The 25,647-nt window shown below is 34.6% G+C and overlaps 5 protein-coding genes across 5 annotated transcripts; 2 read left to right on the top strand and 3 right to left on the bottom strand.

Moving 5' to 3' along the window:
* Positions 1–15: 15 nt before the first annotated feature.
* K444DRAFT_621336 (RNB-domain-containing protein) lies at positions 16–3,493 on the bottom strand. The gene is made up of 3 exons (XM_024881885.1): positions 3,296–3,493; positions 2,912–3,246; positions 16–2,856 (listed from the first exon to the last, which is right to left on the bottom strand). Exons 1-3 carry the CDS (start codon positions 3,458–3,460, stop codon positions 273–275), a joined length of 3,084 nt encoding a protein of 1,027 aa, XP_024729096.1. The 5' UTR covers positions 3,461–3,493; the 3' UTR covers positions 16–272.
* Positions 3,494–3,614: 121 nt separating this feature from the next.
* Positions 3,615–4,540, top strand: K444DRAFT_255742 (uncharacterized protein). Its single transcript, XM_024871358.1, has 2 exons — positions 3,615–3,653; positions 3,848–4,540. Exon 2 carries the CDS (start codon positions 3,871–3,873, stop codon positions 4,159–4,161), a length of 291 nt encoding a protein of 96 aa, XP_024729095.1. The 5' UTR covers positions 3,615–3,653; positions 3,848–3,870; the 3' UTR covers positions 4,162–4,540.
* Positions 4,541–4,592: 52 nt separating this feature from the next.
* K444DRAFT_495942 (uncharacterized protein) lies at positions 4,593–5,078 on the bottom strand (the record flags this gene model as incomplete). Its single annotated transcript, XM_024873276.1, has 2 exons — positions 4,593–4,856; positions 4,980–5,078. Coding segments are annotated over 2 exons (363 nt in total), but the record flags the coding sequence as incomplete, so codon positions are not given.
* A 531-nt stretch (positions 5,079–5,609) lies between these two features.
* K444DRAFT_545858 (UTP--glucose-1-phosphate uridylyltransferase) lies at positions 5,610–8,089 on the bottom strand (the record flags this gene model as incomplete). Its single annotated transcript, XM_024876175.1, has 4 exons — positions 5,610–6,900; positions 6,954–7,030; positions 7,082–7,177; positions 7,973–8,089. 4 exons carry the CDS (start codon positions 8,087–8,089, stop codon positions 5,610–5,612), a joined length of 1,581 nt encoding a protein of 526 aa, XP_024729093.1.
* A 2,058-nt stretch (positions 8,090–10,147) lies between these two features.
* Positions 10,148–11,159, top strand: K444DRAFT_255728 (uncharacterized protein). The gene is made up of 2 exons (XM_024871357.1): positions 10,148–10,958; positions 11,012–11,159. The coding sequence occupies exons 1-2, from the start codon at positions 10,450–10,452 to the stop codon at positions 11,067–11,069; spliced, it is 567 nt and encodes a 188-aa protein (XP_024729092.1). The 5' UTR covers positions 10,148–10,449; the 3' UTR covers positions 11,070–11,159.
* The last annotated feature ends 14,488 nt before the right edge of the window (positions 11,160–25,647 follow it).

The following is a 25,647-nucleotide window of genomic DNA, read 5'->3' as shown; positions in this document are numbered from 1 at the left end:
TGTTAGAATGGTTATGAGAAGTTATGATTTCTTTCTATTCATTTGGCCGTCTTGGCCATGTTCTATCTGTCGTTGATGTCATACATGAAGTGAGGTTTCAGGAACATATCCCAGATACAGTCCCCAAAATTACATCCAGATCTAGTGTTGTATAATTTACAATAATGTACATCTCCATTTTTGTCAACAGAAAGGCGAAGTCGAGCTTTCAAAGCTGAGAACTTCGCCACAGAGCCAGTACCTCCACAGTATTACTCAAATCAAAATTGATTTCATGATTCAATCCGCCGGACTAACTCAGTGTAGATCCTCAGCCCCCAAAGATCAAGCTCAATGATTTTAACCTCAAACTTGTCTTGAATCTTGATCTCCTCGGGATCCATCCCGCTTGGGATATACATTTGCGCGCCCAGCAACAATTCCTCAAGGATCCCACCACAAAATCTAGAGTCGGGATTCACACTTCGGATTGACATGGTAAGAGGGGGAAGCTCGATTTCCTTGAAATGCCAAGCTCGAACGAGAAAGTTAATGGCCCATGCTCTCTGTGAGTGGTCTTGGCCCTTGGAGATCAGCTTCTCCCGAAGCGCGATACGTGGTAGAAGAGCATCGATACGTGCTCTGCTGAAAGGTAGGAAGTCGTCCCTGGTATTTCCCACAAGTGAATGACCCAGTCGGTGCTCCTCCAACAAAGCAGTCTCGATTTGCCAATGAGTTAGAAGGTCCGCAAATCTACGCAACGGGCTTGTACACCTAGCCACCATATCCATACCCAAAGCCACATGCCGCCCAGGAGTCGATGAGGGCTGGACAGAGGGTATTTGTCTTGTATATTCCATCTTAATGTCCAATGGGACTTCACCCGACTCGTCTCGTGCTGGTAGATACACATTGGTGAAATACTCCGCAGGATCCATTTCGGGATTCAAGGGCGTGACGCGATATGGCACAGGGATTCCTCTTGCACTGCACCACCGTCCAGCTACTTCAGCGGCAACGAGCATACAACATGCCACAAGACCTAGATCATTGGGATCGTATGTTTCTTGGAAGTGCAACCGAATCGTGGGATCGCCATAGTAGTGGAAGCTATCAGTAACGGCAGCTCTTTCCCACGGTGCGCCTCCAAACGAGACAGATAAAACGGACGTGGGAGGCCTATTAAATATACCGCCTCTGTCTCGTAGATATTTCCAGCGAGCCTGCTGAATCTTCTCCAAGATTCCCAATTCCTTTCTACTCAGGTCTGAAAGTTGGTCACTCTCTACTAAAGTTCGAGAAGGTGTCGGCTCGACATCGTTTGAACCGACGGTATAAGATATGCTTTGTGACGATCGTAAGCCTGTGGTAACCTCTTTCAAAACCTCGTATGTTATGTTAACCACGTTTCTTACTGTCCCAGGGGTTATGTTAGACTCCAGTATTTCGCCATGAAGATTCATCTTCGCACTGAACGTTAAGCACGGTCGACCAGGAGCAAGGCTGCAATCCTGTGCAAAATCCGCATCTAACATGGTCACTGTACGCTCCGATAAGTAAACCGTCTCGGTCATACGCTCAGCAGCAGCGCTTATTCGTCCCTGCGGGTCAAGATGAGCTGCAGGGTCTGCTACATGGACGTGCACCCAAAACTCTGAAGAGTTTTCGGTACATTCCACAGAGATACCGTCATCAACCTCATGAGCTGATGCATCGTCAATACAGTATACAGTAAGATCGCCCCAATCCTTTCGAAGATGCTCGAGTTTATCCGGGCTTCTACCAGGATCTGGAGAACTGGACGATTCGTAGTTTTCGGAAAACTTTTGCAGGGACAGTCCGGGTGCAAGCCTGCGACCCGTGTGTGGTAGTCTTAGCTCATAGGCCGCACGATTTTCCCACGGGGGTACGGCGCCTAACTCCTGTAAAGCTGTGCAGGCCGTCTTCTTGTCCAAAGGCACATCATCATATGCACCAATGGCACGTAGAATTGTAGAACCGACCCCATTCAACGACGAATGTCTGTTGAAACTGCACAAACATGCCCAAGACTCCAGAAACCGAAGAAAAGGCAGCATGTGGCTCATGAAAGGCTTGTGCGGATGTCCATATCTGAAATGACGTTCACCCTGCTCCTTTCCCGAATATGGCCCAAGGACTCCCCAGGGTGTATACTGGCGAGTTTGACGGCTAGCGGCAATGAGCTTGCGGGCATCCTTAGCAAAACGAGTTAACGGGTGGTTCGGGACCGCCTCCGGGAAGGACACCAGAGCCTCCCGATATGTGCGAACTAATTGAGTGACTTGGTTGATGCTGTTGACTTCGCCTATAGAATTGATTTCATACTCGCCACCAGCTCGCATTGTTTGACCCTGCTGAACCCGAAATCCAATGTCATCCCGTAGCATCGAGCGATGGAGTGCATAGAGAACTGCGTAAGAGAATTTGCCATCGTCTGTCTTTGGTACAAACCCTGATAGCGCCCTCTGTGCTATCTCTTCCAAAGTTGCGTATGTAAATCGAGTTCCATGTCCCACAATTCGATGTGCATTGTCGAAGCGAGACGCAGCCTTTTGGTACGCAGCATCTGCCTCCGCCCAGAATTCAGTCATCTTCAGAGTGAGAGGTTGTCCAATATTCCTAGGGGGAACTATCTCGAAGGAATGTAGCCTGTCCTCGAGCTCCAATGGCACGGCTTCTTGTGGAAGATATTCTTTTATAGCTTCCAACTCGTGTGCTTCGACAAAGTTTGGGACATAGAACTGTGGGTGTTTTTCCGATCTGTGCACCCAACGACCGGACATAGTGTAAAATTGTGACTGGAAGTCCACATGGCGAACGAAAATGGCAAGTTCCTGCTGGCGGCTTCCTACGGACCTATTTGAGATCAGCTCACACCCTCAGTCGCTCGCAGAGCCAATATATGACATACAGAAGCTCAACAAGATCCCCGGGCAAAAGGAAAGTTCTCTTGCTGCCAACATCGACCAACTCGCCACGATCGAATATTGGTGCAGCCATGTTGAAATCTTCATAGTCGTCCTCCTCTTCTCCTTCTATTTGAAACACCCCAGGTTGGGGACGGGTTGTATTGTTCAAGACATCTCCTCTTCTCACGTTGCTTTCCTTCGGCATTGGTGCCATCACATAGGTCTCTGCATGCTCTTTCTCCCATTGTCGAAGTCGGGTCCGTAGACTGGGCTCGGTTGAAGGTAGTGGAGAAGGCTCAGGGATGACTTCCACATTCGATAGAGCCTCCAGGCGAGACTGATGACATCAATCAGCTTGAACCGAGAAGAGAAGTCAAGAGACTTACTGCTCTACCACCGCTGAAGTGTCGCTGGGCAGGCTCTCTGAAACCACCTCTCTTTTGCGACCTGCTGTGGAAAGCGCCCACAGGTTGAGATTTTGCAATGCATCTCCAGCAGACAAATGACTGAGTCACCTGTCTCCGCAATTGGGGAGATCGCAACATAATCATGAAGGGTGACGGTGCCTTATTAGAGCACTTGCCTTCGCAGAGAAATATATTTTCTCAGGGAGACGCGATTTCGTGACGTTCTCCAAAAATTACGGCGGACGGTAGCAACCTGCATATCCACCTTAAATTCCTCCAACCTTTCCGAATTTCACGACTCAGCACCTGCTTTCCACAACTGCTCCAAAATCTCCAGGTATGTCTGAAAATCCTCATTTGCACTCCTTAGCACTCTATTTCTATTATGATGAACAAATTTAGCATGTATTACCTGAATCAGACTCGTTCTGAAAAGTGGACTACACCAAGATCTCTGACAAAATTCTCAAATACCGCACCTTTCCCCGCATATTCTACATACCTCAAATACTAACAGTATTTCTCTGACAGGTCTCCTGGTGAAGGACATCACGATGTCTACATCTGCGAAAGCTCCACCGGGGCACTTCAAAATCCTCTACTTCGGACCGGCTGAAAACCACACCTCGATTACCTCCGAAAATCTCCCTGCTCCTCTTTCAGTTGCCAAATTGTTCAGCACTCTTGAGAAAAAATATGGGGGGATAAAAACGAATCTGCTGGAGAGCTGTCTTGTCACGGTCAATCTGGAATATGTCGACATTCCAGAGGATGAGAATGACGAGGGAATGGTTATACAGGAAGGTGATGAGGTTGCCATTATTCCGCCTGTGAGCTCTGGATGAAGGGTTCTAGGCGGAAACATTCGGTGAATCATATTGCGAGGTCGATGGTCTTGATAGAGCATCGATTCAGGGCGCGATGAAGCAGCAGACCAATAGTCCGCGCTACTGAAGCCCCTCCTGCCCACTCAAGGTCCGAGGTGGGAAAATCTACGCAGATTCTGCGAGAACAGTATCGAACTCGGAGGCTAGAGCGAGCTGGAGATAAAGGCAAACGGACGTCCCTTGCTAGTTCAATATCCAGCAAGCTGTCAGACAATATGTCACGCAGAACAGGAGCAGACCAAATTGAAGTCCTTCATTAATCCTCAGCCTTCCTCAACCAACAACGGTGTCCTCTCCTCATCCCTTCTAACATCCACCAATCTAACCCTCCACCCCCTCGCCCACTCAAATTTCCAAACTCCCCACCTCCGCCATCTCCAAGCCTCCCACCTCCAGAACTTCCACCACCCCTCCTCCCCCTTCCACTTCTCCCCGACCCATTTCCCAACTCTGAAGGCAAGCGCTACCAAGCCCATAACAAGAAAGGTAGAAACCACACTCACAACACAAGTCAGCAGCGTGATAGTGCTCACATGACAGCCTAAGCCCCTCGTCCTAACCTCCCAGCGCTCAGACCACAGCGGGCAGATATCTGCGTTTGTGATCGGGGCAAGGATTTGGAGAGTTGAGAGGTTGGGGATACATGTCATCGACTAGACTTCAACATCAGCTTGTATCCCCTCAATATAGAGAGAGTGATGGAAAATTATGGGGAGGGAGGAAGTTGTGGTGGGGGAGTGAGGGAAGGAGAGGAGAGGAGAGGGGAGGGAGAATACACTAGGACACCAACTACAAGGCGCACTCTTCTCTCTCAGACAAGGCCAGCAATCGTTTATGTGCCAGCATATTGGTAGGAGATCATCGAATGTTTCGTTTGAACGTAAGGACTGGAGATCCATTCGTTTGTTGTCAACTGATTTCGGTCTCGTTGCCAAGGCTGGTGTAATTGCGGGGTTGTAGATTGGGGTTGTGCAAGGACTTGGGGTGTGACGATGAAGCTGTGGATAGTCTCGCGGAGCTAGTAATGGGAAATTGAGGAATCGTTTCATATAATTGCAGATTTTTACTTTCTCTTTTCAATGAAGACGAGGTGTAGGTGGATGCAGCAAGCTCCAGCTGGAACTCATGCAGCTCCACAGGCCAATCACGTAAGCGGACTTCGCCCCTTCAACGCCGACACAGATCACGGATATCACGTACATTGCACAGAAGCGAATGTATATCAACCACCAGTTCATTAAAAAAAACTAATACACGCGAATGCAGTTCTCAGGGTCTCGTTCTGTACTACTGCCTACCGCTGAAAACCCAGCGCATGTGAAATGCTAAAGAACCAAGAACCGTGCCAGGTCTCATGCAAACCCAAACAAACATATCCTCCCTCCAACCAGCCTACAATCCCATTTTTAATGCTCCAACAATCGCAAGGAACCTTGGACCACGACATTCTCCAGAATGGATCCTGGAGGAATATCAATGGTGCTGCCTTCTGTGGCGACGATAATGACGGTGCCTTTGAGTGTGACGCCCCGGCCGAGGTTGACAGCTCCGGTAATGGTCAAATGATCAAGCTCGATGATCTTGGGGATGCTGCCGATGCGCTTTTGGAAGTCCGAGACCTTCTTGAAGTCGTTGCCGAGCTTGATGAGCGGAGCTGGGCCGAAGCGGTTGGGGTCAATTTGGAGTTGGCCGTGCTTCAATGAGTACAAATCTGACTTCACCAGCATCAAATCAGAGCAGGTCTTGACAGGTAAGAAGCGTCTTCGGGGAACGTTAACACCGTGTGCGTTGTGGAAGTGACGGACGGCAGCTCCGACAGCAGTCTCGAGTTGGACGATGGAGATATCTGACTCGCCCTTCTTGTCGGCTGGAATAGACTTGTTATTGGGGATGATCTCCATCTCGAGCTCGCTGTTTTCAACAATTCGCTTAACAGCCTTCAAGTTCAGCCAAATGTTGTTGGTATTGAAGTACTTGAACTTCTTGATCGACTTGAACTCGTTGACGTGCTCCTTTGGCACTTGAGCGATTTCGAGAAGGCGGACAGATCCTTCGTAGTCAATGATGGTGCCACCCTTGACATCGGCCTTGGTCTTATCGGTCAATTCCATGATATACTCGGCCTCGGTCTCAACCATGTGTTGCAAGATTCGGAGATCAACAACAGCACCCAAGTTATCAACGTTGGAAAGGAAAAGGATCTCAACGCCTCGCTCAATGAGCTTGTCGAGAATGCCAGAGTTGTAAAGTGACTCAAAAACATCTCCGTGTCCGGGAGGGTACCAATCGGAGATGGGAGAGTTGAACGACTTTGGTGCTGGCAGCATAGAATCCTTCAGGATTCTTGGGTATCGGGATTGATTGAAGGTCAAAATATCTATGTTGTGGCCCTCGTACTTCTTGATAATGTTTTGGGTATCGTCATCAGTGTTGAACGAGTTCATGAGGATGAACGGGACATTGACATCATATGTGCGGTTGAGGTACTCGATTTGTCGGACTGAGAGATCGAGGAAGGACATGCCGTCACGGACTTCGATAACGGACTTGGGACCAACGCAGCCCATGGAAGTACCGAGACCACCGTTGAGCTTAAGAACAGCGAGCTTGTTCAAGAAACCGACGGATTCGGAGTTGGCGAGCTCGTTGTAGTCAACAACCTGGTTTGGTGCGGGTGGTGCAATGCGCTCCCAGTCACTGCTACGCATCAGCCAAAAAGGTCCTGTAAAAGTATCAAAGCAGGTGCTTACAGTGTGTTTCCCTTCGCCTTGTCATTCAAGTATCTTCGGAACAGGGCAAAGAAGTTGTCCATCTCTGTCTCAAAGAGCTAAAGGCTGTCAGCTGCAATCCCTCGATTTCGATAACATTGGGTTCGTACCTTCTTCTCTTCTGGGTCTTTGACAGTATCAGCGAGTTGGTTGAGGGCATTTCGCATCTGGCTCGCAGCTACAGATGTGGATGTGTTCTCGAAAGCCTTATCATAAATTGTTAGCTTTCCCAAAGCTGCAAAATTTGGTGTTGTCGTGCCAGGAGTAGAAGCTTCTGAATGCATGGCAGGCATGTTGGGAGGAGTGTAATCAGGAATTGGACGGCGCTGGAAAGGACGGCGTATCTTAGGGAGAGATTTAGGAAGAGGAAGTCGAGATCTCGGGAAGGTTTCCACAGGTGGTTCTGGCGTGAACGATCTGATCAAAGACCCTCGAAACGTAGGATAGACCGGGGGGTAGACATCAGTGTACAAGGAGTGTATTAATGGATCTTCTCGCTCCGGGGTCGAAGGCGGCGACGGCCGTTGCAGAGCAGGATGAACGTCAGGGTATAAAGGGGTTGGTATCTCGATGTATTGTAATACCGCTTCCCGCTCCGGGGGAGGCTCTCCGGTATATCGCGGCTCTACAGGATAATATTTGAAGCCGGGAGGATTCCGCGGGTGCTGCACATGGAGCTGTTCGTGCCTGCCAGGTGCTACAGGAACTGCATGGAGGCAGAGCCCGGGAAGGTACAGACACCATCGTCTTCGTCCTGATTCGTTCATGGTGGTGACGACTCATCGGTTTGCTGGCAATTCGGGGGAGCGACTTCCATTTCGAGTCGGGGACATCGACGACGTGTCCGAGCATTCACCTTCAAAGACTTTGCCAGACAAATGCCTATCCGCAGCTACTTCTCGAGCTTCGCTAAAGCCGAGCATCTGCCAGTTGTCTATTCACTCTCCCCCAAAGCCTGCCATGCATTTGATCATTTGTAGAAGCTTTTGGGCTGCACTCACCATGTGCGATTGGGTTTTGCCATGGTGCTTTCTCGCGAACTCGGCATTGGGGTCCCCATTGCCAAGGGCAGATTTCGGGTTCAAGTGTGCAGGCAGTGCGCTCTTGAAGGAGGCCATTGTGATGTGTCGCTGTTGATTCTTTGACTATACGTGCAGTGTAATGTCGATGGGAGCTTGTTGATGGAGAGCAGATAGCTGTCTATAAGAGTGGGAGAGCTTCAAATTAGCCGGGACTCAAAACAATGCCTCGCTGACGTCAGGTAAGAAGCTGAAGCTGGGCCAAGAGCCTTCAAACGGTAGGTGGATCCTGGGCATAGAGAAGAAGGAATACTCACAGTAAGCAGATGATCCGCAGTAATCAATTACAGCAGCGAGAACGACGGCAGCAGCAGGCAGGAAGGTTTTATGCGTGGGGACAGTGTTCTGGTCTTGCTAGTGTCCTGAAATTATTGTCTCGAAGAGTCGAGGAGGCTGGCGCCGCTCCAGGATGGCACCGGGTGTGCTGCGCTATTGGCGCATCCCTGAACCCGCTGCGTTTTCGTCTGATCGCCCAGCACTGCAAAACCCGATCCTGAAGGTTCCAGCTCGCCACTCGCTCCCTCTGTCGCCCAATCCTCCGCCCATTTGTTGGGATCCCATTGGGCATCTGGAGGGGGAGAAAACCCGGCTTTGCTGGTCTCTAACTCTCTGCATTCTGTATCCTGTCAAACCCTAGATCTAGATGGCTCGGATGGTTCCGGCGTTGAGCCGACTCTTGACAGGACAGGACAGGACGACTTCTTTGCCTCTGCTCGTATCAGGACCCCCGGCGCGCGAGTGTCAATAGGGGGTTGTACGGAGGGTCGACCGTCGACGGAACAATAATGGGTCCATGGACCCGCCAACTCTAATTTAAGAAACCGAGACAAGTTCAAAGAAAGCTCCTTCAGCCGCAAGCCTCCACCGTGCTATTGTTTTCATCATCACATCATCAATCACACCTTGTTCTCCAGCCGTTGCTATGAGAGATAAGCCACCCGGCCTAAGTTGTCGATCTGTCCTTCTGAATCGGTGCATATCCAGAACGCCATATCACCCATGAGTTTTGCTTCAGGCGCCAACTGACACGGTCCGCCACATCTTTTCGTTCTGCATCCGACCGAGTATATAATCTGCAACCGGGAGGGCCAGCAGCGACCCGTAGCTTATGCACGTGGGGGTCCAATGCTGATATTTTAGACTTTTATTCAGATACGAAGGCGGGATACGAAGTATGAGGCATAAATCCACAATGAGTCGAATTCAAATGCCGCCGAGTGCCAACAGAAATTTGAAGCAAGTCAATAATCTGTCAAGCAGAAACAGAGATACACGCAGCCCACAGGCCGGAGTTAGTCACATCTCCTGCATGGTCTTCAGGAAGCTTGGCTATGTCAGAGGTGGCTGCAAGTCCGTTGATTATAAAGTCCCGCAAACCAGATCCAGGCATTCCCACTTCAGCGAGTAGGAGGACAGTGTGAATTTGTCGTGACTTTTTCGTCTCTGAGATTTTGCTTGCCTGCTCCTTACGCTTCTAAAGTTGTAGTACTGCTACTTCCAAGGTCTCTCGCAATGATGCGGAATTCAGGGGCGTTACACGTGACCGTTATCACGTGGTGTTCTTGCAGGCCCTTTGAAATTCTGGTTCTATTAGCATCGCATAATTCTACATGGCACTACCATGCCCTTCCTGCTCCTCCCCGGCCATCTGCGAGCCGATATTCATGCAAGACGACCACGCTCTCGACGACATGCTTCCTCAGCTCCACATAAACAAGTGAAGCGTCCTCGTAAGCTTACTGCAGAAGTCACAGCTAACAGCGGCCCCAAACCCAAGCCTCAAAAGCCTCCTTAGGGGCTATCTCACGTTAGAGCAGGTTGCAAGACACTCCTCCGATAAAGCTGTAAAAGGTCTCGAACAAAAACCGGTTGTCCGCTTCGAAATTGTCGCTCTGGCTCGGCTGGGCACCAGAGTACTAACCAGTTGGCACACAACTAAGCGGGAGGAGCTAAACCCCAATAACACAAGACCTCCCCAAACCCCAACTTTCCCAGATATTATTTTTTGCCAAGTATATTATAGCGTCGAAAATGCTTTGGAAGCTCCAGGTGCTCGAAGCTGAAGCGGAAGCAGTCCCTTTCGATCTGTAGCACCAGCGTGATCAAAACGCAATTGAATATTCCATCAGCAACAGATATGGTATTGAGACTTTCAACTTTCACTTTCGTCATGTTCTTGCTTTTTGAAGATCGGTTGCCTATTATCCCATGCTTCTGCATTCTCTCTTTCATGCTATCTCCGTCGAGCTTCGCTGCTTCGTCTCCGGTCCTGGGCGTGGTCCCCATCCAACGGAAATGTCTCTTCATCGCTCCACAGTGGCTAGGTCCAAAGGCCGACTACTCACTGTCACAAACTGGCCGACAGTCATCCATAGTCACCATCAACCACCAGACGCACGATGCCCAGCTCAGAGAACCCCGCAATGGAGACTCTGGAAGAATGGGACGGCATCGGCCGTTCGAGACCCCGGTATCACTTCATGCGGACAAAGCCAGAGCAAACCCGAGCTTCATTGGTACAGCATGTATCACAAAGCAAACATGGATACCTTTACCAAAGGCTTCTGGGTTACCTCTCTCGGTGGCGATCAACGATATCGCCAGGAGAATGCACGGAGGTGGACGTTATTTTGGAGTCGATATCCTTGGGCAGATTGAAGGGAAAGCTAAGGGAGTTCAAGATTGTGGAGGATGAGGATCAATTGCAGTGGACGAGGCTGATCTACAGGGACAACGTTGTCAATGCTGTCACTACAAATGATGAGCTGATTCAGGCTGCTGAGAACAGGAAGTCCCTCAAACTCACTCATTATATCGTCTTGCATTCTACATTTGGGGATTTTGAAGACAGCCTGGCTGACTGTGAGCAGACCACCACCCCAACGAGAGAGAGATCTGCATTCAGTTGGTATAGCTCCATCTTCCTGTATACTATACGGATTGACAGGCAGACTGCTACAGGAGAAGGCCGATTGCAATCAGATACCCGTATTGCGTATATCCAAACCGGCAAGGATAAGAAGGGTGATATTGTATTCTTGGGTGGCAAGAACTTTAATCCGGCATCCATTACCAACAATTAATAGTGCAATCTATACTACCACTTTATTAATATCTCCTCCGGAAACCGTAAAAACCTGGTTTCAGTTATTAATAAACCAGTAGAGAGAGTACGCTTTCTGGAAGCCTTATATTATAACAGACCATTCAACCTTTGGGCTGCCCGAGTGCCTTTAGTAAGGCCTGTAACCGGATAGAAAATATACTTAAAAAGCTGGCAACTAAGAAAGACCTTATCCCAGAAAATAGAAACTTGGTTCTATATAATATTCCTTCCAGAAATTATAATTCAACTATTTCATTATATGAGATTATGGTATATATAGTTCTTTCTAAAGCAGTAAATAGTATAGCAAATACTATTTACTATAATAAACTTTACTATATTTTTAACTAAAGCAAAAAGTAGATCCGGATATTAGATAGAACTATAAATAATTTATTATTCTAGTATAATATATATAGGATCGCACGTAACTAAAGGGCATATAATAAACCTCGGATATTACGAGTATTAATTAGAGAGATTAATAGCCCTTTAATATTTCAACTAACTACTATTCATATTATATATATTAGGCTTATAAATTACTAATTATATATATATATTATCGGGGTCTCCTATTTAGAAAAGGCTTCCCTAAATCTTATAAGAGAGATAAAGATTAGTTCTATATTAAATTTAATACTATAGTTTTATAATTCACTAATTTATTTTATTACCTTATTACCTATTAATAAATGTCTTATAAGCTAATCTCTTTACTCTTAAAGGAAATAGTTTAATAAGTAATTATATCTCGAAATCTGTAAAATATATAACTTTTTACTAAATCTATTTCTATAGAAAAAGTTAACTAAATTAATTCTAATATAAATAATAGTAAAGACTTGTCTAATATATTTAATAGAGTCTTTTAGAAGCCTCCGAGAACTAATAATAATAATAGAAATAATTCTAGTAATAATTAAAAAAACTATAATTAATACTTAAATTACTTCTATTTAAGCTATAGAATAAGGCTTATATACTAAAGTTAAAGCCCTCTAATAAAAGCAGGAATTAATAGATATAATTAATTAATATATTCTATAGTTAGAATAATATAAAGATATTCTATAAAATATTTTGAGATTTATTATATTTTATAGAAACTTTATTTATAAGTCTATTTTATTTTCCTTAATAATTCTAATAAAAAACTTTCTAAGATAAGATTAAAATATATTTTCTTTTCTAATATAATAAGCTTTAAAAATAATTTTACTACTATTTATTAAAAGCTATTATATAATATTATAAAAATATATTTAAACTAAAAGAAACTTTTCAAGATTCGAATACTTGATTTATATTATAAAAAGTCTTTTAAGAAATAAAAAACTTTTATTCTTTTAAAAGGCAGTTTTTAGAATCTAATCTTAAACTTATAATAGATATTTTACTAGAATTAATTCTATTATAAGTGCTTTTAGAAACAAATTTTATAATATTTAGGAAACTTTAATAAAATAAAGCCTATTTAAATATAAGATTTATTAGAAGTAATTTAAGGTCTATTTAGCTAATATATTTTAAGTATTTTAAATCTATTAGTAAAATTACTTTAAGAAACTTTAAGATTTTTAATAAAAAAAATAGAGAAATAATTATTAAGTTATATATTTAAATAATTAGTTTAAAATTAATTAGAATTTATATTCTAAAAGAAATCAGGTTCGGATTTTTAATATTATTTTTATTTAACTTTAAGATTTACTAGATATTTATATTTATTTTCTTAGAAAATAAAATAATATCTATTTTTAAATAGTTTAAAAAAGCTTAAAAAGCAGAATATACTATTTATTCTAAATTAAAAAAAAGCAAAAACAGGAAAATTTAATTAAAATATTTCTAATTCTATAAATTCTAATTTAATTAATTTTAATTTATAAAACTATTAAAAAAAGAAAAATAAGTTCTAAAGATTATATAAAAACTTTTTAAATAATCTTTTAATTTTTTCTAGATTCTATTATAATACTAGTTCTAATTCAGATATAGTTTATTAAATTTATAATTAGAAAAACATTTTTCAAGAAATTTAAAATACTTTAAATATAATAAATAGGTTTACTAAAATTTATATTATTATTATAAAGAAGTATTTTAGAAAAGCCTTTTCTAAAAAATAAAAAAAATAAAAAACCAAATCTTAAATATTAAATATTAATAATCTTAGCTATAATAAAAAAGATATATTATTTTAAATATTTATTTAAATAAAATTAATATAATCTAAAAGAGATATTTTAGAGATATATACTAAACTTAATAATACTAGATTAGATTATAATTTTTTTTTAAATAATAATTAGGCTTAAAGCTAGGGCTTTATTATTTTAACTAAATATAATTAAGAATTTATAATCTTTTATAAAAATAGTATTATATTACTATAATATAATATAAGTAATATCTTAGAAATAGTATTTTCTTATATAGTAATTAATTATTTTTTATATTTTATTTAATTTATTTCTTTTATATAATAAATAATAATAATTATTTAATTTATATATATTATAATATAACTTGGAAATCTCTTTATTTTACTAGTATTTCTACGTATAATTTAATATTTTTAAAAAAATATAACTTATATTTAATAATAAATTTAATCTTTTAATAAGATTTTATTAATTTTATTTATTAATTCTATTAATTTCAAATAATTAGTTATTAATTTATAAATAAAATATAGACTATTAATAATATTATTAATTACCTAATCTAGTAATATTCTACTATTATTTCTAAAATAATATAGAATAGCTATTATAGCTATTAGTTTACCAGGAATATATAGTACTATTATATAGGTATAAAAGTATTATTTATATAAGATTAGTAAAGTTATTATTTAGAAGTAGGGATTATAGTATTATAGTATTAATATGCGATTCCTAAATTTGCTAAGCCTAAAGGGGTCTAGTCTACTAGTCGAGTTACTAATAAGATACGAGGTTATATAATTATATCCTATTACCTATTATCTATTACCTATATCCCGTATCCCGTAACTATATATATAACTCCCAGAGGAATAGCTATACTAATACTAGAAACTCTCTAAAAACGCGAAAAATAGTATCTTCCTCTAATCGCATATAAATTCCCTAATCCGGCCTAGTACCAGATTTCCCAAATACTCTATATATCTATATTACTTCTAAGGTTTTGGTTATATACTAAAGGCCGCAGTTTTTTATATATAACTTCCCCTTCTATAATATCCTCCCATTTTATATATCCATTTTCCGCCCTATCTATATTCGACCTATTCCTCTATATTCAATTATATAGTATTCATATTAATTAGGCACTTAAGGGTATTTATTAGCTTCGATTTCGTTATGGAATTAGCAGGATTTAATTCTCCCTTAATTTACTTAACTTCTGTAATTTCTTATTATTCATATACCTAATAGAAATATATTATATTAATTATTAGGTATTTCTCTCGAATAATACCCAATTTAATGAGGTATTTATATAACGACTTCGAATCTATATAGACGACTAGTAGTAGTTCTATTTCTAGTATTTTATTAATTATAGATTTAACTAAAGTACCTATATTAAAACCATAAGTTATATTATAAAGTTCCAAAGCTAGAATACTTCTAGTAACTCTTTTGTATTTAGTAGAGAACTAGTAAATAATATTAGTATATCTAGTTCTATTTACTAGAACTAGAATATATTCGATTTGAGAGAAAAGATCTCTATTATTTATAAATAAAGCATTTATAAAAACAATTAAATATAAGAACTCTTTTACTAGCTTTATAAATCTTAGTTCTCTAGTAGTATTCTCAATTTACTATTAAATATACTTATTAAATGCCTTTATATTAGTTTCCGAGGATTTAATAGCTTAAATAGTAATTAATAGGTTATATAAAGCTTCTGGTTAATAGACTAATATAATATATACTTCTCTTATATATTAGGTAATATATTAGTCCTTAATAGAGAGATTTTAATAAATAGTACTCCTATTACTTATAATAGTAGTATTCTTTATAGAAATGGTTCGGAGATTCTTATATTAGTATTCCTATATAAAAGTAATTCTAGTAATATTTATATAGATAATACCTCTATTAAATTTGAGATTATAGTTAAAAGTAAGAAATTTATACTTCTTAGCCAAGAACTTAGTTTTATAAAGCTTTAATTACTCTGTTTTTATAAAATTATTAGTTCTAATAAATAGGATATTATTAGTTTAAAGACTAATAATTCCGAAGGGTTACTTGCTATAGAATAGATAAGAGTTATAAGTCGACTATTCTATAAAGAGCTCGTTAATATAATAGAAATAATAAGTTTTAAACTAGTAGTTTCTAGCTTCCGGTATACTATATAGTAGTTTTATAACCTTTAGAACAGAATCGTTCTTTAGATTTAGCTTTCTAGTAAGCTTATAGAATAGATTAATATAGAAATTATAATTAAGTAAAGTTATTAATTAGATATAAGCTTATAAGATATTATATAAATATAATTCCGTAATATTTATTATTATAGTAATAATACTAAGGATAATTCTCTGGCTAATATATTAGATAGTAAGTAATTATATTAATACTATATATTTCTTACTATTATTATAAGCTTAAATAACTAGTCTTGATTTCTTAAGCTCTTTTTCTATACCCTTATTTTTAATCTTATTAATAAACCGGGAATTAAAGATATATACCTTTTTTAATACCTGAGATCTAGAAATAACCTTAAATATATTCTTTTCCAGGAGGCCAGTAACTTTAACTTAACGGGAATTCTTATATAATTTATTATCCTATAAGAATACTATAATATCCGGGATTTTATAAAGGTATCCTCTGCTATACTTTAGTAGAATAGTAAGAGGAATTATACCCGTATTTCCTTTAGCCTTATTATTAGGTTCGGAAACAGGTTCAGGTTCGGAATTATTAGTAATAACCTTAATATTCCCTATATAAAAGGGCTTTATAGAAGTCAAATAGAAAGTAATATTACTATATAATAGAGCTAGTATATAGTCCTCTCTATTAATAGCTACTAGCTTATATAGTTCATTTCAACTACTAGATTAACTAGTATTTCCTTTATACTAAATGAGAATATTTAAATTTAGAAATAATTTATAAATATTAGTAATACTAGAACTATTTCGGGTATTTAAAGTATTTATAATTTAATATCTAGCTCAAAGCTTTTGAATTTCTACTATTACCTTCTTAAATACTACTAATTACTATAATATAGTAAATAATAGGGTATTATATTTAGTTATTCGAGATAAAGTACTATTATAATATATGCAGGGTTATATGTAACTTAAGGGCATATAACGAACCTCGGATATCGCAAGTATTAATCAGGGAGTTCGGCAGCCCTTTAATATCCCAACTAACTACTATTTATATTATATATATTAGGCTTATAAATTACTAATTATATATATACTATCGGGGCCTCCTATTTAGAGAGGGCTTCCCTGGACCTTATAGGAGAGACAGAGATTAGTTCTATACTAAATTTAATACTATAGTTTTATAATATACTAATTTATTCTATTATCTTATTACCTACTAATAAATACCTTATAAGCTAATCTCTCTACCCTCAAAGAAGGTAGTTTAATAAGTAATTATATCTCGAAATCTGCAAAATATATAACTTCTTACCAAAGCTATTCCTATAGAGAAAGTCGACCAGATTAATCCCGATATAGGTAATAGTAAAGGCTCATCTAATACTTTTAATAAGGCCCCTCAGGAGCTTCCGAGAGCTAGTAATAATAACGGAAATAATCCCGGTAATAATTAAGATACCGAGATTAATACCCGAGTTACTACCGCCCAAGCTACAAAATAGGGCTTATATACTAAAGTCAAAGCATTCTAATAAAAGCAAGAATTAGTAGATATAATTAACTAGTATATCCTATAGTTAGAGTAATATAAGGGTACCCTCAGGGATACCTTATAGTTTACTATATCTTATAGAAACTCTATTTATAAGTCTATTTCCTCTTTCTCGGTAATTCCTATTAGGGAACTTCCTGAAATGAGATTGGAACCCACCCCTTTTCCTAATATAATAAGCTTTGAGAGTAATTTTAATACTATCTATTAGAAGCTACTATATAATATTCTAAAGATATATTTGGACCGAGAGAAGCTTCTCAAGGTCCGGACACCTAACTTATATTATAGAAAGTTCCTTAAGAAATAGAGGATATTTATATCCTCCTAGAAGGTAGTCTTTAGAACCCAGCCTTAGACTTATAATAGATACTCTTCTAGAATTAACTCTACTATAAGTACCCTTAGGGATAAACCTTATAATACTTGGGAGGCTATAATAAAGCAAAGCCTACTATTATATAAGATTTATTAGGAGTAATTTAAGGCCTACTTGGCTAATATACTCCAAGTACCTCAAATCCGTTAATAAGATACCTTTAAGGAACTCCGAAATCTTTATTAAAAGAATAGCAAGATAGTTACCGAGTTATATACTCGGATAATTAGTCTCGAAGTTAACTAGGACCTATATCCTAAAAGAGACCGGATCTAGACTCTTAATACTACTTTATCTAACTATAAGACTTATTAGATACTTATATCTATTCTCTCAGAAAATAAGGTAATATCTGTTTCCAAGTAGCTTAAGAAAGCTCAGAAAGCAGAATATACTACTTATCCCAAATTAAGGAAAATAAAGGCAGGGAAGTCTAGTAAGGGTAATTCTGCCCCTAAGGACTCTGACTTAGCGAATTCTGATTTATAAGGCTATTAAAAAAGAAAGAATAAGTTCCGAAAATTATATAAGAAACCCTTAGGTAGTACTTTGGCCCCTTTAAGGCCTTAATAGAATACTAGTTCTATTTCAGGTATAGTTTATTAAACTTATAAATAGAAAGAATATTTTTCAGGAAATGTAAAGTATTTCAAGTATACTAAATAGGCTTAGTAGAACCCTAATAAGGCCAAAACTATAGAAGAGTTAAGGCATCTATAGAAGTAAGTTAATACTATTACTATAAAGGAGTACTTTAGAGAAGATTCTCCTAAGAAATAGGGAAAAGAAAAGGCCAAATTTTAAATATTAATAATTTTGGCTATAATAAAAAAGGCATATTACTTTATATAACTATTTAAGCAAGATTAATATAGCCAGAAGTAGATACCTTAGAGATATATAGTAGACTTAGTAATACCGGATTAGACTATAACTTCCTTAATAATAATTAGACTTAAAGCCGGGACTTTACTACCTTAGCTAAGTATAACTAAGAGTTTATAACCTTTTATAGGAATAGATTTAAGGTTTATTAAGCCTATAATCTTGAAATATTTATTATAGATAATTATAGTAAGATATATCCTTTTAAGCTCCGGTTTTATAGGTATAAGAATATTAGCTCTTATAGCCTTGTTTTTAGTATGGAATTTTATAAAGTAACTCTTATATAATATATAAACTATATTAAGAAATAATAGATATATATACCTATATAGCCTAATAATATTAAGATCCTAATACTAAAAGAATTTAATAAGGAGCTTAACTAGTACCCTAAGCTAGTACCTCAAGTCTTATTCTTAACTAAAGGCAAATATAACTATCCTAGATAATAGGCTTTATATATTTGTAATAGTTACTAGGTCTTTACTTTATTATATAGTTCTAGTAATACTAAATAGGAGTTTTTAATATAGCAAATTAATACCCTTTAGAAAAGGGCCTCAGAAATACCTGTCTATTTCCGGGATAATAAATATAAAGACTTCTTAGAGGTTTTTAATCCTAATAAAGCTTTAGAACTTTCTAATCTTGGTAGTATTAAATACTCTATTAATATAAATAATACGGTCCCGTATAGGCCTTTATATAATCTATTAGAGATCTAACTAGAAGTATTATATCTATATTTATAGGATATGTTTTATAAATATTAGATAAGGCCTAATAAAAGCCTAGTAGAAATACTTATTCTTTTTATTTCCAAGAAGAATAGAGAACTATATCTTTATATTAATTATTATAGACTTAACCAAGTTATAATTAAGAATTAGTATTTGCTTCCTTTTATTAATAAGACCCTTAACTGGCTCCGAGAAGCCAAGATCTTTATAAAGCTAGATCTTAAGAATATATATTATTAGGTAAGAATTCGTAAAGGATATAAGTAAAAGATAGCTTTTAGGACCTGCTATAGCTATTTTAAATATCTTATAATACCTTTTAGGCTAGCTAATATACTAGTTATATTTCAAGTATATATTAATATTATATTTATAAGGCTTCTGGATTATTTCATAGTTATTTATTTAGATAATATCCTTATTTACTCCCGAAATAAGAATAAATACTATAATTACGTTTACTAGATACTTACTAGGCTATATAAAAATAACCTGTTTTATAAACTTAGTAAATACGAGTTTAATATTAAGGAAGTCGAATTTTTGGGCTTCTTTATTAGAATAGAAAGTATTTATATAGATCCTAAACAAGTCTATAGTATTATTAAATAGCTAGAACTAGAATTATTCTATAATATCTAAGTATTTCTTGGATTTACTAATTTCTACTATAGGTTTATTTACTATTACTTTTAGGTAATTATAGGCTTAATAGACCTCTTAAAAGAAATAAAAAAGGGCCGGAAATCCGGTTCTTTTATATAGATAAATAAAGCGGCTAAAAGCTTTAAGACTTTAAAAAAAGCTTTTACTATAATACCTATCCTAGTTTATTTTAATCCTTTTAAGAAAATTCGTATTAAAACTAATATATCGAAATTTGTAATTACTAGTACTATTTTATAATAAGTTAATCCTAGTAATAGCCTAAAAAAATACTAGTATCTAGTAGTATTCTAGTTCCGGAAACTCTCTAAAGCCGAATATAATTATAGTACCTATAATAGAAAGCTATTTATAATTATTAAAGCCTTTAAATATTAGTATTATTACCTTAAAGAATCCAGGTTTATAATCGAGGTTATTATAGACTATAATAATCTCTAATATTTTATAGAAATAAAGTATCTAGAAAGCTATTAAGTATATTAGGTAATATATCTTATAATATATGATTTTAATATTATTTACTATAGAGGTACCTCAAACCTAGCAAATAGACCTAGTAAAAGACCTAATTATAAAGAAGGTCCTATTAATATAACTTGGCTTCTAATCTTTTAGAATAAGTTAAAGAAAGCTTTTATAATTGTGATTTAGAGGTTCTTATAAATATCTAAAAAGTTCCTTCTTTAAAATAGGCATTATTTAATACTTGCTATATCTATAATAGCCAAGAAGAAATATTTACTATAAGACAAATAGATAAATTATCTTATAGATTCCTTAACTATAAAATTAGTTAAAAAGCAAGATATAAGGAAATGCCTTAAAGGCTCTACTACTATAATTAAGGTAATAAGGATATTTATAATTATATTACTTAATAGAACTAAAGATTTCTCGGTTTCCCGAATTTTTGAATTAGATAGTTACAAATATCTAATTCTCTATATATAAATATATACGGCTACTAAAAGAGCTATAGTACTAGCCCCTTTATCTAAATCTCTTCTAGATATTATCTAGATAGCTTAGAGAAATAATTCTCGATATTAGAATATTATAAAATAGAGGCTTAGTAAGAAAGATACTAAGGGAAAAGAAATCTAAAAAAATAATTCGAGCTTACTCAGGTACTATTCAAGAATTATTATACCTAATAATCCTGCTTTATATTAAGAAGTCATAAAGCTTTATTATAATAACCTAATAGCTAGATACTATAAAATAGAGAAGACTCTCGAACTCCTTAAAAGATCCTGGTATTAGGAAAATATAAAAAGAAATATTTATAATTATTATTAAAAATATAATATTTGCTAGAGAATTAAGGCAAAGAGGCATTTGCTATATAGTTTACTTGGTAGTTTATTATAGCCTAAGAGACCCTAGGATAAGATCTCTATAGATTTTATTATAGGTCTATTATTATATAAGAACCCGGCAGAAGGTCCCGATTTTAATATAATTCTTATAATTATTAACTAGTATTCTAAAATAGCAAGATATATTATATATTATAAGATTATTAACTTTCCGAAGCTTATTAAGATTATATAGGAATATGTTTTCTTAATTTTTAGCTTCCCTAATAGAATTATTTCCGACCGAGAAATAGTATTTACTAGCTAGTTCTAGTCTGCTTTCTGCTTCTATTTAATATATAAATAGTATTTAAGTATAGCTTATTATTCTTAGATAAATAGTTAGATAGAAAAGCAGAACTAGGCCCTGGAATACTACCTAAGATATTATTATAATACCTAAAAGAATAACTAGTTTAAGAAGTTATCTTTTATAGAATTTATATATAATAATTTAAAATATTAGATTTTATAGAATATATCTTTCTATATATATTACGAATATTATTCTTAATTTCTATAAAATTCTAAGGACAGGATTATAAGAGAAATACTAGCTATATATAGAAGGCTAGAAATCCTTAAAGCAAAGCGGAAAAAGCTTAAGGATTTATAGTATTATATATAAAATAACTGGGAAACTTACTATAATAAGTACTAGTTAGCTAAATACTACTTTAAAGAAGCCTGGGTAATACTATTAATAAGAAATATTAAACTTAAAATAGGAAAGCTTAAGCCAAAATTTATAGGTTTATTTAGGATCCTTAAATATATTAGTAATTTAGTATATAAATTAGAACTATTAAGTATATATAATTATTTATATCTAACTTTTTATATTTCCCTTCTTAAAAAATATATAGTAAAAAAGAATTAGAAGCTATATTTATATTTTTCCGGAGAACTTCCGGAATTAGTAAATAATAATAAAAAATAAAAATAGGAAATAAAAATTATTATTAATTACTAATAAAATAGTAGAAGTAAGAAGTAATAGTATTTAATTAAATAGAAAGCCTGGCCTAAAAATTATAATATCTAGTTACTTACTTTCTCTAATCTTGAAAATTTTAAGGAATTTCTGAAATTATATAACCAAAACCATAACTTGGAATCCAAAACTACTTCTTAATAATCTCTTAAGATTAAAAAGAATTCTGGACTACTAAGAAAAAGGCTACTTAAAAGAAAGAGAGAACCTGGATAGCTAAGAAAAGATCCGGAATAATAATAGAAATACTCTTTTCCTGGGTTTTTTATTTATAAAGGTTTTCTAGAATTTTATTAAAGCTTATAAGAATTATATTTAAATTATTAGAAAAAGGTTTAGAATTAAGAAAGATTTATTATAAGTAAACTAGCTATAGGTATCTTAAATAAATAAACTCTAATTCCTATAAATTCCTAATTTCTAAAATAAGAATACTAAATACTAGCCATATTTAGGACTTAGTAAAAAATTAGCTAATACTTTCCAGAATTTGCTTATCTCTTAATAAAATATAGTTATACTATAATAATATTAGTATTAAGAATATTAAGAAAAGTAAGTAAGGAATTTATAATAATTATATATATTTTATAGAAAGCCCGAACTTCTAAAGTCAGGTCCCGAATAGCTATAAGTATTATATTATTAGTACTTAAAGTACTAGTAGTAGACTACTTAGTAATTTTAGTAGTAAGCTCGGTAATAAGATTAATATCTTAAAGATAGATATTATAGTATTTCTTTAAGAAATTAGTAAGTATCTAAATATATTAGAAAAAACTTATTTTTAGGATACTAATTCAAGTAGTATTATTATCTGCTTTATTAAAATAAGAAGAAGAATTCCGAAGCTTATTAGTATTCTTCTAGTCTTTAAAAACCTAATTAATAGTATTATTTTTATTAGTATAATATTATTTAGAATATGCTTTAAGAAATTTCTTAAAGATTATAATAGTATCTTCCTAGAACTAGTAAGCTTCTAATAAGTAGCAAGGAATCTGAAATCATATTAGCTTTAATAGATATTAAAGCTAAAGAACTTACTAATATATAAGACTTAGAACCCTTATTATAACGGTTATAATTCTTCTTACTAGGTACTATAATATATAAGGTAAAGAAATTAATAAGTAAATACTTAAAATATTTCAAGTATTTACTAGTAATAGGAAAAGAGGCTATAAGGTTACCTTTATACTTATTATTACGGGAATAGATAATAAAGCCAGAAGAAGATATTATAGAATTAATTAAAAATAATTAAAGAAGATTTAGAAAAGAGTAAAAAAAGAGGCTAGAAGGTAATAATAGAAAAAGTTATATATATAGTTATTAGAAAAGAAGAGAGTATATAGTAATATAAAAAAGTTCTTTTATAGAAATAAAGAACTACCTGGATTAATTACTAGTTTTCGTACTAGTCCTAATTAGAAACTAGTATAACCGATTAATATATATTTCCAGAAGTCCGTAAATAATCTCTAGAACCTCAGAAATATTTATATAGGTTTCTTATATAAATATTTATTAAATACTTTTTATATAGCTATTTAGATTATTCTAATACGAGATCTAATAGGTAGTATTAGTTTTATAGGATAGTACCTTAGTACTTTGGATTGAGCTAATTAAAATACTCAGATCCTAAACGAAATTATAATTACTGGCTAGCCCCTATATCTGGGGTATAATTACCTTTTTTTCTTACTTACTTAGCCCTGATCTAATTAGACGATTTTTATATTTATTATCCAGATTATATTAGTAAAACTATCTCCCAAGATACTAGAAGTTTATATTAATTAAATAAATAATTAATTAAATATTTACTAGGATAAATTAATAGATCTTGGGAATAAGATTCTAGGAAAGGGGTATAGTTATAATATATATAGGGTTATATATAACTTAAGAGCATGTAATGAACCTCGGATATTACGGGTATTAATTAGGGAGTTCGGTAGTTCTTTAATATCCCAACTAACTACTATTTATATTATATATATTAGGCTTATAAATTACTAATTATATATATGCTATTAGGGCCTCCTATTTAGAGGGGGCTTCCCTGGACCTTATAAGAGGAATAGAGATTAGTTCTATACTGAATTTAATACTATGGTTTTATAATATACTAATTCATTCTATTATCTTATTACCTACTAATAAATACCTTATAACTATAAACTAAAAGAATTAGAATAATACTATTAGATTCTATAAAGTTATTAATAGTCTTAAAAGCTATTTAAAATATAGTATCCTTATTAATTCTATTAACTTTAGCTATAATAATAAGATAGATATATTGGATCGGGCTATAGTAGTATTCTATAATTCTAATAAAGTTATAAGCTTTTATAGAAATAATCTTAACCTTAGTTCCTATAATATTTATAAGCTAAGTAAACTCCTTACTAGTAAACTGCTTTCCGGTATCTACTATAATCTAATTAGGAGAACCTAAATAGTTATTAATCTAGTATTATTTAAATATATCCCAGATATATATTATACTAATATTCTAGAGCTATTAGCTAGCTTAATATTAAGTACTTTTATTAATAATATAAAATATAGGCTTACTAGAAATATAGAAAATATTAATAATAATAAAGTAATTAAAGCTAATATTATCTTTTAGATTAAACTAGAATTATTCGAGTAATTAGCTATATTTCTGGTATTATTTATAATACTTTATAAGATATTTAAGGGCTTTTATATTAATATTATAGCCTGCTTATTCTAGTATATTTTGGAGCTTACTAATAAATAAATAACCAAAATAATAGTATAGATATTATAATTTAATCTCTATAAAAAAGCAGGAGTTATAAGTAAAGAATTCGAAAATAAAGCCTTATAATATAATATTTCAAAATAAGAAAAAGTATTCGAAATATTATATTATAGATATATATTTTCTAGTAAAAGTAATAAGATAATTAGTAAGATTATTAAAATAAACCCCTAGCTTATCTATATTAGCTAAGCTAAGTAAAAATAAAGTCTTTAAAGATATAATATAGAATTATACTTACCTAATTAGTATATTTACTATTATAGATCTAATAGAAAATATAGATCTAATACTAAACTAGATATTAACTTAACCTTTAGTAGTTTTATTAAGTTTAATACTATTATTAGTCTACTAGAAAGCTTGGAATTAGTTAGAACTAGTAGTTAAGTATTTAAAGACTCTAATATTAATTATAATTCTATAAAAGTAGTAAGTATTATATCTTAATATATTATTAATTATAAAAGTCTAAATATCTTCTATTAAGGATTTAATAGATTCTAAGATATAGTTTTTATCTATTATCTAATATATAAGGAAAAGAGAAATAAGGTTATCTATAAGGGTATTAGCTATAATTATTAGTAGAATAAAAGTAATAGGAATAGCTAAAAAGCTTTTAACTAAAGTAAAGTAGGAATTTAGATAATATTTCTCTTTTTTATCTATTTCTACTAATAAAGCCTTAAAAGTATTATTTACTAGTTTGTTCTTATTACCCTTATTACTTTTT

Source organism: Hyaloscypha bicolor (assembly GCF_002865645.1).
Source record: "Hyaloscypha bicolor E unplaced genomic scaffold K444scaffold_182, whole genome shotgun sequence".
Taxonomy (NCBI): domain Eukaryota; kingdom Fungi; phylum Ascomycota; class Leotiomycetes; order Helotiales; family Hyaloscyphaceae; genus Hyaloscypha; species Hyaloscypha bicolor.
Note: the sequence above shows the minus strand (reverse complement) of the source record. Positions and strands in the feature narration are given on the sequence as shown.